Source organism: Lissotriton helveticus, chromosome 12 (genome assembly GCF_964261635.1).
Source record: "Lissotriton helveticus chromosome 12, aLisHel1.1, whole genome shotgun sequence".
NCBI lineage: Eukaryota > Metazoa > Chordata > Amphibia > Caudata > Salamandridae > Lissotriton > Lissotriton helveticus.
Genome location: NC_136073.1, coordinates 41,654,677 through 41,669,041, shown reverse-complemented (window position 1 = coordinate 41,669,041; position 14,365 = coordinate 41,654,677). Strand labels below are relative to the sequence as shown.

The 14,365-nt window shown below is 40.6% G+C and overlaps 1 protein-coding gene across 2 annotated transcripts; it reads right to left on the bottom strand.

The window, feature by feature from the left end:
- Positions 1 to 516: 516 nt before the first annotated feature.
- On the bottom strand, positions 517 to 12,476 carry POP7 (POP7 ribonuclease P/MRP subunit). Of its 2 annotated transcripts, none has more exons than XM_078671175.1 (2): positions 12,324 to 12,476; positions 517 to 5,143 (listed from the first exon to the last, which is right to left on the bottom strand). In XM_078671175.1, exon 2 carries the CDS (start codon positions 5,137 to 5,139, stop codon positions 4,690 to 4,692), a length of 450 nt encoding a protein of 149 aa, XP_078527301.1. In that variant the 5' UTR covers positions 5,140 to 5,143; positions 12,324 to 12,476; the 3' UTR covers positions 517 to 4,689. The 2 variants fall into 2 exon arrangements, with proteins under 2 accessions (XP_078527301.1, XP_078527300.1); XM_078671174.1 differs by having other exon boundaries at positions 12,320 to 12,451.
- Positions 12,477 to 14,365: the final 1,889 nt, after the last annotated feature.

The window sequence follows — 14,365 nt, the reverse complement described above, 5'->3', positions numbered from 1 at the left end:
AAGGGTGAAAGGGCGCCTCTTTCACAGGTACAAGCACATAGTCCTCAGCCCTTGCTAATCAATTGCCACCCAATACCCCTCTCTGCATAGAAGGGGAGGGGACCATCCAACCCCCTCCTCTGTGATTATGGAAACATATTGGCTATCCTCCTAGTACTCGGCTTGGGAGAAACACATTTGTTGTGAAATATCCCACAGCATTTCAGATTTGGAGATCAAGTGGCAAAAAACAAATAAAATAAAATGCCAGACTAGAACTTGCATAGTGAGCCATGATGCAACAGTTACCCCTTCATAAGGGACTTCATTTTCAGCAGCGCTTGCAGTAATTATTTTGCCATTTAAGTATTTATGAAACGTTTCAATGGCGGCACATTTCAGGGAGTGTAACCCTTATGTTTATATTGGGTAACATCTTCGAGATACTCTCCATCTGTAACCAGAGATCCCAGTATTTTCATGGGAATATAAGTACCATGCTATTGGTATCAAACAAGCAATTTTCAAGGGAGAATATTTAGTTTAATCTATTATTTAATAATTATAAGATCTTTCACTACTAATAAAGAATATCTGTACCAATTTGAGTGTTCAAACACCAATATTGATTTTAACAATACGAATAAGCATTTTTAAATAGTTATGCATAGGCTTTAATGACCATTTAATATATTTTGTCCAACACGTGTACATTAAAAATGTATATTATTCTCGTGGACCTACATACATGGCTTATTCCATGCTGTGTTTGTTGCATGCAGGAATTGCAAACAAAAGTACCTAGAATTCACCATGTTAAATGCATGAATTGAGATAACATCATACAGACCTTATGACTATTAGCACAGTTGTTTTCCTCCAAGTCATTGTAACATGCAATCAAAGAAACAACAAGCATCGCTTTTGCTAATCAGTTACACTACTGTAGTAATAAGTGTGTTTATTAGTACACCTGCTCTAAAAACACGTTCATGGGCCACATTTATTTTTACTAATAAACTATATATGTAAATACTTCTACTGCGGGACATTTGTTTGGCAGAACACATTGGGTGATTAAGAAACCCAGTGATTAACAGTTCCTACTGGGCAACCCCATTACCGGATTTTTTCATCATGGCTAATACTAATGTCTACCTATCAGTCATTTTGCACAAGAATCAGGACACAACATAGATGGCCAGTCACATCTACAGTGACCTCTCTCAGTTGAATATAACTGCATGAGGGAGCTTTTTATGGTGCCATGAAAGTCAGGCGCATTTTTGTTGATGCGTCACATGTACAGGTAAAATCTTCAAGTATGCTTCCCAAACTGCAAACATGAGGTGCCCTATTTTGACAGTGTGCGGACTGCATTTTACCACAGGATTCCTGGTTTCTAATATTGTAGTTGCCTCAGGAAGAAATCTTGCTGTACCTTCCTATAAAATTATCTTTCCAACTTGTTTGATGGAAAACGGAGGCTGGCACGCAAGGAAGGGGTCTAGCTGCCTTTTACCCTAAAGTGCTCAGGCCATAGTGCTTCTTGTGTTGCACACATAAGAAAGAGGTAGGACTATCATCGGTGGACAGAAGACCGCAATAATGCAAAGGTCAGTTTTTCCCAGGATGATTTTGAAGGCATCCTCAAAGGCCTGTGCTCTGCTTTGCCCAACGGGTTCCTTTACTAAAATCTGAAGCGGAGGTGGGATTTCGTGTCTTTTCTGGTGGGTAGACTTATTAAACTTGGTGAAAGGATTGTATAACAGGATTAACTGGTGTAAATCATTGAATGCAATTTCCGAATCCCAGGTTGGGTTCCATTTGATCATGTATTCCCCAGTGTTTTAGGATCCTCATGGCCCGCAAATGAACACTGCATATACAGAAGTGGCACTTGTCCCACGGTCCACTGTGGCACGGTATTCGATCACTCCTAAAAAGGTGTAGAGTTGCTGCATCATTAGGAGCTTAATTTCTTCAGCATCTCCCATAATCCAATTCCATATCTGGCAACCTCCCTCAGTGGTTGCCGGCCAGACGGTCCAGAAGAGGAACAAAGCACTTGCAAACCACATTGCCCCTGTTCATGTGAGAGCATACTTGCGCATCTTTGCGGTTCTTCACAGTACAACACATTCCTCAAACATACCGCCCTTTATACCTGGCCCATTCATAATGAAAACAAAAGGTCCCAGTTGGGTGGGAGTCAATGGGGCGGTGAAAAGAAATTTACATGGGCAGTGGTGGCAATCCCCACCTGTCAAACAGAGATACAGGTGAAGAGCCCTGTGCCCACCCCTACGACCAAAATATGATAAAACCACCATCAGTCTTGCACAGCTTGGCACCTTCAGTCTAGCATATGCTAGCTAGAGGGGACAGTAGCTACCCTCACAAAAAAGATAATGCACTTTGGATGAAGCCCACCCTGCCATCTGAACTCTGCATGATTTTCAAGTTCATTTTGGGGAATACACAGAAGTCATGGATTCATCCACCAATCCATGATAACGTCATTTTACTCCCCAGTCAGATCTAGGATGCCTCTGAACTCATGACCATCGGAAACTTCAACAAATTGAAAATCTCACCATTCACGGACAGACTGCAGAAGCTTGTCAATCTCTACAGTGATATACACCCCCTGTGAATATTTGGAAAGACGATTTTGCACATTGCTCTTTATATAGTTCTGGCCCAAAATGTATCCAGTTCTAATCCTTTCTGCGAGATTACTTCCTTCTGGCTCAACCCCTCTCATGCAAGCACCCATTCCAATTTTGCTTTTTACGGCTGTCAGGCACCTTTCATTTTCGACCTGGAACACTGCCTGCCTTCATTTACGATAAATTTCATCCAGAAAACCCCTCCGAATTTGCTCTGCTAGGCCCTTCTGTCTCTCGCTTAGTTTTCCCATTTGTCTCTTTTACCGCCAACGCAACAGAGTCCCTGAGAGTCATCCAAATCAATTAGTGGCTCACACATTATTCATGCAAGGAGTCACTTATGTGAACTGTTCTGACCTTTAACTAGAGATAGGCAGTAGGTAATCAATGGTGTATAGGGGATAAGGACTCGGTCCCACGATTACGAATTTACTGCTAGCGCTGCCAGTCACCACACAGCCTCCTTAAGGGAGCACTAGTACCCTCACTAATTAGAAAGGGAGTAACCTTCCGGTGATCCACACTCTTCAGAGCTCAGCTCAGATGTCAAAAGGAAGAATAAAATTATTAGGCAGACTAGTGGATATGCAGGATTATCAATGGAGGAAAAGGAGAGAGCGCAGCTTACTAACTCATGAAGAAGACTGAATCCAAGCAGCAATCCAATTCTTGCACTACAACCCACCCCATATTTTAGTACCCTATGCTTTGCAGAGCATTCATAAAACCAAACTAGAAAATATTAACTCGCTGGTGCAAGATACGAAACGTATGCCTTTGTAACATGCCACCCGGGCCTAAAAAATGAAGACAGTTGCTGCTTCCGGTTACTTTCCTCTTTCCATAATTACGCTTAGCAAGCCCCAGGTCATAATAGTTTGGCGGCCCTTACCTTTGGATCTATAACACTGTCAAACTGTTAGTCTTTCAAATTACTTTTAAAGCCACAGTTTTCCAAACCATGCTCCCTCAATATAGTCAAGCTGTGCCAAGAAACAATTCAGCCATGCTTTTTAAGGGGTTTCACTGCCAGTCGTGTGTTCAATTCAAGCACACTTTAACTAGCCTCCTCTCTGTGCTTTCAGTTCCCATTGGCTGAGAACAAGTCTCAAGAAAGCCCAAGTTAATCTACTACTCGTCAGAGCTGTTGATCAAACTGAAACCAGTCTCACTGGGCTCTGCCACTTGTGGCTGCATGAAGGCGAGCAGTCTCACATTCTCCGACAACCCCACTTCTTGCAGCTTACTGAGGACATTGAAAACCCCTTTAAAAGGCAATCAAACGGTTGTGGTTAACGTTAATCTATGGGCTCACGACTCATGCTGTCGTCACTGTGGAGCCTCTGGATGGCTATGCATGAGGTCTTAGTGGATTCCAGGGAGTTCAGTTATTGCTGATTATCCAGCTGAAAGGTTGCTGACTACCCTGCTGTGAGGTTGGTGGTTTGTGTTTTCTTACAGCTTTGTCAAATAAAAGAGTTCATACCACAGCTACGAAGTGTGGTGTGTACTTGGTTATATTCACAACACAAACAGACACTAGGTTTGCTTCACAACTTAAGTGTGCCCTCAACAACCCGTGAATGAGTTGCCTCAGACGATGGACATTTTTCTCACATTATTTTATTTGCAACGTTATGTACTTAATAAACCTGAAAACCCCAAACTTCAAAATGTGCCGAGACCTACGGACATCTGTACCAACCCAGTTGGTTGGCAGAGGCATGAGGGCGCAGTTCAAAGAGTATCTTAAGTTAAGAGACATTTGTTTGCATTGCATTGTTATAGTGATCAACTTTTGCCAGTTCTATTTCCATCTTGTTTTCCAATCGATTTTCCCAGCAAGTTTCCCACTGCAACAATTTGCTGCACCTTCACAAACATCTTTATGTAAGGAAACCAAAAGGGAATGATTAAAGACCTGCACTCCTAAGAGAACCCTCTGCATCCCATGCAGTCCGTTTATCGTCCAGTCCTTCTTCAGTAATACTGTCTTTACATGAATCTTTTCTGACATTGACAGGTTGAAGTAACACAATCACAGTCTGTCCGGAACACCTCTGGCATTGGGAAGCTCCCGAAAGACTTTAATATGGATAGCAGAGTTGTTCCGTGTTCTGGCCATGGGCTCGCCCTCATCCGCCTCAGGTTCCAGATCGTCCACAAGCTCCACGGTAGAGGTACTGGCAGCTACCTGGAGAGCACCAAAACTGTTAGCCTCTAGCTGCAGGGCTATGTTTATGGCACGATTTATGGCAAGTCCCAAGCCGTGGATGCAGATTTCATTAAAGTTTCCACTGTTCAGAAGCTTCTGGCAGCGACTGAGCTGGGCTTTGAAGTCAGTCTTCATGCTGACATAGACGTCATTCTTGCGGCGTGGGAGCTTGTGGGGCAGACGCTTGCGCAGAGTGTACTCCACCTGGTCCATCTCCATCTCTGAGGCGCTGGCAGTCTTGGGTTCTGGGAAAGATGCATAGTTTTCTGCCATGTTTCTAAATGGTATAAAAGAAAAGAGCAATCAATAAGCTTCATTACCTGACCTCATCGACAGGTTTCATCTGCTTTATTGGCACTGAAGAAAGTCAACATGAAAGCTAGACATATACATCTACTGATTAAGGGACTAGCTATTCAACGTCTGACAATAATACTGGCAAGAAGGTTCAGCTAGTTAACCGTACTTGCTGTAGACACTGACATAACATCCTCAAAACAGTGTAGAGGGCTGAAGATGCTTTCTGCACAGCCCTACATGTAATTATCTGGTCACTACTTTGAAACCATGCAAAATTGCTCACTGGATTCATGCATTTTTCAGGAGGTCACTATTTCAGATCTTGGTAAATAGTTCAATAAGTTATACACCTGTTGCAAGCATGTTTGACTACTTGTAGGGATAACTCAAACTTTCACTGTTCATAAAATGGATGACATGGAGTTACAAATATATATATATATATATATATATATATATATATATATATTCACTGAAAAAACCATAGGTTTCAGGAGTTATATAGTTAGGAATTAGTTTTTTAAAAACCTTTGAAATTCACTCAAAAAACTATAAGTTTTAGTGGTGTTATAGTTAGCTGGACATTTTACTCATACAAAACCAATGAAATAGCTCCTATATAGTTAGTTGTACTAACTATATTTCGCGCACCCGCAATCCACTGCTGATGATGTCACATATTAGATCATTCATGACATGGTCAGTGACATCACTGATGACATCTCAAATGACATCACTGATGACATCACTGATGACATCATCCAGTGAATGTGGTTTGCTTCGTTATTTAAATATGCATTATATATATAGCAATTTACATTGAAGAATGAGTGGATATATATAAATAAATATTTGGATGGAGGATTTAGTAGCAGTGTAATTGACTGTTTACTTGACCAATTTATAATGTCTCACTAAATATAGTGGATAGTGACTAAACTGTGTGAATATCTGTATCACTTTGTCAGTTGTTGTGTTAAATGATTCTACAGTTGGTTACTAGCTATGTGAAAGTCTATATTAGTTATTGATTAGTTAACTGAGTATTTGTATGGGAGTGTGAAAGTGTGTGTGGTTCGGTGGGGGGTGTGTGACTGTCCAAAGATGTGTGAATAGTTGATTCAGTAGATATATGAAGTTAAAACTACATGTTCTAACAGTTTGGGTGAGGGAATCTCTTTATGGGTGTGGTGATGAGCAAATATATTTCTCAAAGGTACAGGTCCAACAAACTAGAAAAATAAAAGGCAGTGTATGTGTCAGTTGTTGTATATAAATAAGTATACATAAGACACAATGATTGTGTGAGTGACTGTATGGATAACTGTATACTTGTAATAATGATTTTATAATTCACTAAGTATGACTTACTATCTAAATGAATAGAAGAAGTGGTGTTTGTATAAGTGTTTTGCTAAGTAAATATGTAAGTATGATCCATTGTTTGCATAAGTGAGTAGGATGACTTCATATGTGAATAGGATGCGTGCTGTTGTTTAATGTCGATATAGATGTATAAGTATTTTTGATAGTGTTCTATTGTTCATTGACAGCATGTATGAGTGAATCCATAGGTAAGTGATTAGATGTGTGTATACATCTATGAATCACTGAGTGGATTTTTAGATACTTGTAATGCTGTGACAATGGATTTAAATATGATACTCTGTATTTTACAAACAGTGATGAAAAATTGTAATAGTGTATGAAAAGGTGTATGTGATTGTCACGTGGATGATGTCATCAGTGATGTCACTGACCATGTCATGAATGATCTAATATGTGACATCAGCAGCAGTGGATTGCGGGTGCGCGAAATATAGTTAGTACAACTAACTATATAGGAGCAATTTCATTGGTTTTGTATGAGTAAAATGTCCAGCTAACTATAACACCACTAAAACTTATAGTTTTTTGAGTGAATTTCAAAGGTTTTTTAAAAACGAATTCCTAACTATATAACTCCTGAAACCTATGGTTCTTTCAGTGAATTTCAAAGGTTTTTTTAAATGCTAATTCCTAACTATATAAGGCCTGAAACCTATGGTTTTTTCAGTGAATTTCAAAGGTTTTTTAAATGCTGATTCCTAACTATATAAGGCCTGAAACCTATGGTTTTTTCAGTGAATTTCAAAGGTTTTTTAAATGCTAATTCCTAACTATATAAGGCCTGAAACCTATGGTTTTTTCAGTGAATTTCAAAGGTTTTTTAAATGCTAATTCCTAACTATATAAGGCCTGAAACCTATGGTTTTTTTCAGTGAATTTCAAAGGTTTTTTAAATGCTAATTCCTAACTATATAAGGCCTGAAACCTATGGTTTTTTCAGTGAATTTCAAAGGTTTTTTAAATGCTAATTCCTAACTATATAAGGCCTGAAACCTATGGTTTTTTCAGTGTTTTAAAAAAAAAAAAAAGATTGGTTAACTGGCTTATTAAGTGTATCTTAGTGAATACATATATTAGCGAGTAATGTTTAAATATATGCATGAGTGATGTAATATGTGACGTCATCAGCAGTGCATTGCAGACGTGCAAGTTATAGTGAGTCCAACTAACTAGAACGTGGGAATTTCAATGGTTTTATGCGAGTAAAATTTCCAGCTAACTATAACTGGTGTGAAACCTATGGTTTTTTCAGTGAATTTCAAAGGTTTTTTAAATGGTAATTCCTAACTATAACTGGTGTGTAATCTATGGTTTTTTCAGTGAATATATATATATATATATAAAATTTCTATGGCAAAATGAAACCCCTCATTTTGTTCCTTTTCAAATTAAATGTATTAAGTGTTACCACTTTATTCCAATCAAGATGACTTCAGGTGTGCCATACTTTTGTCATAAGTAAGACTGTTAGCGTTCTAGTTGTTCTTTTGAACACTCTGGGACATTCTGTCATTGGGCTATAGTTGGGCTACATCTGGCTGATATTTGGGCTACATTTGGGCTCTTTTGTCTCTGGTGGCCATCTTGGGAGACTGCATATCAGAATTTTTTTAATGAAATATAAGAGGATTAGAGAAGTCACTCAAAATGTGCACTAATTTTTCTTTCTTCAGCACTAATAATTTCTATGGCAAAATGAATCCCCTCATTCTGTTCCTTTGCAAATTAAATGTTTTAAGTGTTAACACTTTATTCCAATCAAGATGGCTTCAGGTGTGCCATACTTTTGTCATAAGTAAGACTGTTAGCGCTCTAGTTGTTCTTTAGAACACTCTGGGACATTCTGTCATTGGGCTATAGTTGGGCTACATCTGGCTGATATTTGGGCTACATTTGTTTTTTTTTTGTCTCTGGTGGCCATCTTTGGGCTACATTTGGGCTCTAACATATATATAGCCCAATATATATTTTTTCAAAGTTAATTTTCGTAAAAACCACTGGAGCACATATCTTGAGACATAGCAAAGGCACATCGGGCTACCAGTCCCTACAATTTTGCCAAGTTTGGTGGAAAACCATTCAGCCGTTCAGGCTAAAAGTGAGTCCAACTGCCCTATGGAAATTAACATGGGGAAAACACGTTTTGGGACCCCCTTTTTATCTCGGCCCCCGCTTGACGAATCCCCCCCAAACTTTCAGGGAAGGAGCGGAGCGCCGCGAGGCAAAGTTAAGGAAAATTTAAGGAAGATTCCTCAACCGGCGCCAAAGTTATTCCCAATAGAATGTTGCGATTTCCCTATGGAAAACAATCCTAACTATATATACCTACTGGCTATCGCCAGTAGGTAATATATATACATACCTTATTTTTTGCCAACAGGCAATGCCTTCCCCACGACAAATTCAATAAACTGAGAAACAGAAATCGGTGTGGATTTATCTGTAGATTTTGTGGGATAATATTTGGTCTATTGGTGAGATGTCAGCGACTTGAATAAATTTACACTATGTAAGACAATCTTTCAGTACAGTTTTTCTGTTCTGCAAAACATCCTAGTTACAGCCGTCTAAATCAATACATGGTTACACAAAACAAAAGCATCTCTCTCCCTCTCTGACATGCTGAAGGTTTTAGAAGCTAACTACTGGAATTCCACCTTTAATTTGCCTATTACTTCCAGTATGTGTATCGGTTAAACTCAACACTGCTTTCGTTCCAATACTGGGACTCAATTAGGATCATAATCAAGAATTATTCGTCAGATCTCATTATTGACTAATGTGAGTGATCCTGGACTACTGGACTGATTAACTACTTGCCTTATTAAAAAGGTCTGTAAAAGAGGAAGCCATGCTAACATATCACAGCCAATGGTCAGGAGTGAAATGGGAAATGTTTAATAAATGCATTTAGGCTTTGGTGTTGTTCTTGACAACTCCTGATTAGGACGGCACAGAGGTATGTGTATGTTTGTTGCGTAACTGCAAGCAAGGGAAGCAGTTACACAAAGTCACGCTAGTCTGCAAATCTTCAGTCAATCTGTCTAGTATCCAGGACATGAGATGGAGATCTCTTAGTTAAAGGTCTCATCTTGATTTCATTGTCAAGAGCCCATGTATTGCGTTTCATTGGCAGGAGCCAATGTCTTGCTCCACTCTTAGCTAGCTGTAGACCCAAAGACGCTATTTTGACTTTCATTTTAGAAAAATTGGTAACTGGAATAATCCCAATAGATTTTTTTTAGGCTCTGAAAATACCATTTACCATGTCTCAACTCAAATTCCTATCAACTACCCAGAGTTTTCTAACTTCTTCCCAGAACCACATTAAGAGAATTTTGTAAATTCTTCTTATCCCACGTTTCTTGTAATTTATCTGTATGTCTGAGTAAATGTTATTAAGGAAATCTGGAATCAGAGAGGTTCTTTCAGGGTGTGGAATTCCTAACCTGTTTGGGGTCAAAGACAACATGTTTATTTTGTCCACTGTACAATTAGGCCCATTTTACTCATCCAAGAACCAAAAATTGGCGCATTTAAAAGTGGCCTGCTGCAAATTAAAACTGGTCTTGCTTTCATTCTTCTGCATGCATATATTGCATACAATCAATAGAGCATTATAGGACCATTATAAGTCCACTAAAATTGTTACATTTTGCTAAGGTGTACACATTTTAAAACTGAAACCTCTGTCAGCAACACAAGCTGGACTCACTGCATTTCCTTAGAGCACCTAACCGAATAGTAGAAAGGCTTGCAGTACTGAACATTCTATACAAGCTCACCAACATAAATAAGCATACAAATCATATTGTAAGCTAGCAGCTACATGATTTGTCACAGGGATGTTCCCTGCACAGAAGAAATAAAGCTATACTATGTATAATGTCACAAAATGAACAGCTAAACCGAGATATTAAAAAAGTGTTGCTTTCTCAATCTCTGTATAAGGTACGCTGGCCTAGGGATGCAATGAAATAATCTTTTTACATAGCATAGATAAAAAAATTAGCTGTATCTTAAGATCGGGTGTTATTTACTACCAAACTCCTAAACAAACAGAACTCAAGTACGTTTACTACCGCACCGATAAACCAAAGTACTCAGTTGGTATGTGGGGGAACAAATTCTATCTGTGACACCAAATTAAAACTATTTGAGAGTCTGGTTAACTATTTCAGATTCTGTACAGTTTTGCATGAATCGTAGCTCTATGCTGCAACGTAAAGTGGCTAGATTCAAGGAAACTGGATGCTTGAAAAAGCAGGTATAGGCTATTTTATGATTTCTTTAAAAAAAAAATGTTTTTTACTTATTTTTGGGGGGATTAAGTAAAAAAATGTAATTAATTACGATTTGTTTTATACCATTATTACCGGATTTAAAGTTGCTCGTGTTCACAATTTTTGAACACCAGAACATAAAGTTAAAATCTGCAAGGTTTCAAATGTTATCTTTGCAGGTTACATGTAGATATTGCATGGGATACACAACTGGCTGTGCTATTTTACTGTCACTGCAATTTGCGAACCAATGAACGCACAGGGGATTCCGCACAAACTGACAGACTACTGCATGCTACTAAGACACAAAGAAGAGATCTTCAGGTTATATACACAATACTTTGTAGTGGTTACGCTAACTGTTTACAAGATTTCATGAATAAAACATACATTAGATCAAAGGATCTCTATACCAAGTGTATTAACCCGGAGAACCGTCCAATCCAGTTACAGGTCAGGATTTGTGAGACACATAAAGAAGGTACAGCAAGCGCATCAGCCACCTAACCAGAGATTGAGGCCTGTTACTGATTATCAAAACAAGCCAGTACAATTGTGCTAACACACAAGCACACATCTTGTTAATTAATGCCTTTGGTGGGCAAAGTTGTTTTGGTTGTAATAATGCTTATAATAATGTAATAATCAAACATCTTAATTTGCCGCGGGGTGAAGCTCTTAACTCTGATTGACTTACTTTTAATAAAAGCGTACATTGAACCAGCTAATAAGGTTACAAATGAGTTAGAAAATGTTGCATAAACCCAGAAATAATGATGATCTTTCAATGAAAGATTGTTTTAATTTTTGTATTTTTGATAATTTTTAGTATTATGCTTGTGAAAAGCCAAATAAAGAATTTCTGATCACTCACTTATGCATTAACAGGCCAATAGGCGGTCACTATAACTTGTGACAGTACATTTTGGGACTACCAACCACCACCCTAAATGAACCCACTGCACTCGGAGCAGACTGGCGAGATTTTGCCCCAAGTATAGGGTGACCAGACGTCCCCGTTTTGCCAGGACGGTCCCAGTTTTTCACCAGCTGTCCCAGTATGTTTTACAAAGCAGGGATAGTTAGCAGGTGTTTCAAGAAAGCAATTTAATTATCAAGCAAGCTGCTGGGTTTTAAAATTGGATTTTATGTATGTTCTAACTACCTGTTCTGTAATTCTCTGATGAGGAGCGCTCTCATCGCTTGAAATAAAATGGTAGTCTTTCTAGTATTTTTGTGAAATGTCCCCGTTTTTGCCTTTACAATTCTGGTCACCCTACCCAAGTATGTGTTAAAAGCTGGTCTCATGCATGGGTGACAACAACAGATGTGTCAGCTGAGCCCCGCGGCTGAAGCCGCCTTGTTTGAGGCAGTCGCGGCCCATCGGAGGGAGAGATTCTGGTGGGAATGGAGCTCAGAGGAGAACCTTTAATATAAACAATCTGGAAGTAACGCGCGTCCACGCTGCGTCGGCACGCTACCTACGGGGCCTGGAACCGGGGGACACCGGCCTCACTCCGTAGGAAGACGGGACTTTTGGGCGCCGCGGCTCCCTCTGTGAGAACCGACCGGTGCCTCTGGAGCAGGCCGCCTGCCTCCGACTCTGCCAGAGCCTGCTGTGTCAGTGAGAGCTGGAACACTTCAAACGAAGGGAGCCACTTCCGGTGACGAAACCCACCCGGCCTGTACCCTGCGCCACGAGAGCATCGCTTCCGGCGCTTTTCTAGCAGCGCCGAAGACAGCGCGCGCGGTGCGACGATTGTGATGTTTGTACTTCCGCCTACGAGGGCCACGCGCGCCCTGACTGTACGCGTTACTATGTCCACGCAAAAAGTGTTTCCCCCCCAGAATCTCTCCCAGTGCGCCACAGAAGTGCTAGAATAGTCACAGGGAACCCTGCCAGCAGCAAGCCACGTTCTGGGATTCTATGTCAGGAAGTGAGGATAATGCATTTCTTTCTTTAATTATGATTCAGCAGGTTCGAAGATCAAATCATTTTTTTTATTAAAATGTGAACTCTACGTATCCCATGAACCACATGGGAATATGTCCATGACAGCCATTAACCAATCAAAATATAGTCTGCATGTCTATATAAATCTATGCTCCACAAAATCCTTCCTCTTTCTTCACTGCTGTCAGTTTTTTTACGGAGTTTTATATAGCGCAAACTTGACCCGAAGTTATCAGAGCGCTTAGCACCAGTTGCATTACATGAGGACACATTCATTTTTGTTAGGCACCTGGAGATTAAGTGATTTGCCCAGCATCACAGGATGTTCAGCGTCATTGCCAAGACTCAAACCCAGTTCCCCAAATTCGTGGTCAACCGCCATTGCCGTTAGGCCAACTCCTCAGTTAAGTCCCATGCTTCCTTAATGACTCTTGGGGGTGGTTCCAGGTTATCGGGAGTATTGAACATATGCAGTTGATTGATTTGTTGTAGTGACATTGCCATTGGACAGTGTTTTTTTCCTACTATTTAACAGTTTGCACTGTGTGATTCGCGTGGTAGGCTTTGGCTCAAGCCCTTTTAATTCTGTGCAGGTCCCCCCAGGTGGCACTGTTTCATTTAGTTGGCAGATCCCATTGTGCACGTCGCAGCCTGATCTGCAGTGTACTTCCACACAGTGCTCTAAGGGCCTACAACACATGCTAGGGAGATGGCAGAGGTGTCCTGGCTTACTTTGGACCCCTGCTTGTAGCTCTCCCGACCAACCCTCGCTAGATACTGTGAGCGCAGTAAGTCTATATTACGCCCTCAGGCCTGGTTCACTTCACGCCACCTGGTGGTTCCTTCTTTCCCATTTCTTCAATGGATATCTTTGAGCCTGATGGTATTTACTACTCAAGATCTTCGGAATGGCTCCGAACCATAAGGTTGCAAACTATGTGGCTAGCAAGATACGCCAACTCCTAGATAAGGTGTTGCTCGTCTTCTTGTGGGCACAGTGCTCTAGGCTCGCCTTAGGAGGCAAGGTGGCTTCCACCCTGGACATAGACCCCCAAACTATGTACCTTTTTTTGCCAAGTATATGGTGGACCCAAAGAAGGGAATTGACCGCTCCTGGAGGGCGTCAAGATAAACTCTTAGACATCTTGGGCTCCCTGACAAAAATAATAGAATTGGCAGAGCAGACGAGGCAATAAGGAACCCCATTCCTGGGCATCTGCTTTCCCAACTGGGGAGGCGGGAAGGACAGAGCCAACCGCAATGAACGAGGAGGGGCTAACGCACCTGAAGGTTTTAACTGTAAGTAGTGTCCTTTCTTTCCCTCAAAAGCTGGGAGGGAGTCTGAAATTCTTCGCTCACAATTGACTGAGATTACCTCAGACCCTTGGGTCCTGGAGACGGTAAGAGGTTTTCACATGGAGTTCTACGGAACTCTGGCAGCTGTAGGACCACGTTCACTGATTTTTTTTGTCGAGCTAAACACGTTGCTGATAGACTCCCAGGTACAGAAGCTACTCTCCAAGGCTGCTATTAGGAGGTCGGTACTTCATCCTTGAGGGTTCCTCAGCAATCT

Bases quoted from the DNA above. Each gene is read 5' to 3' on its own strand.
- POP7 (XM_078671175.1), bottom strand. From the start codon at position 5,139: ATGGCAGAAAACTATGCATCTTTCCCAGAACCCAAGACTGCCAGCGCC.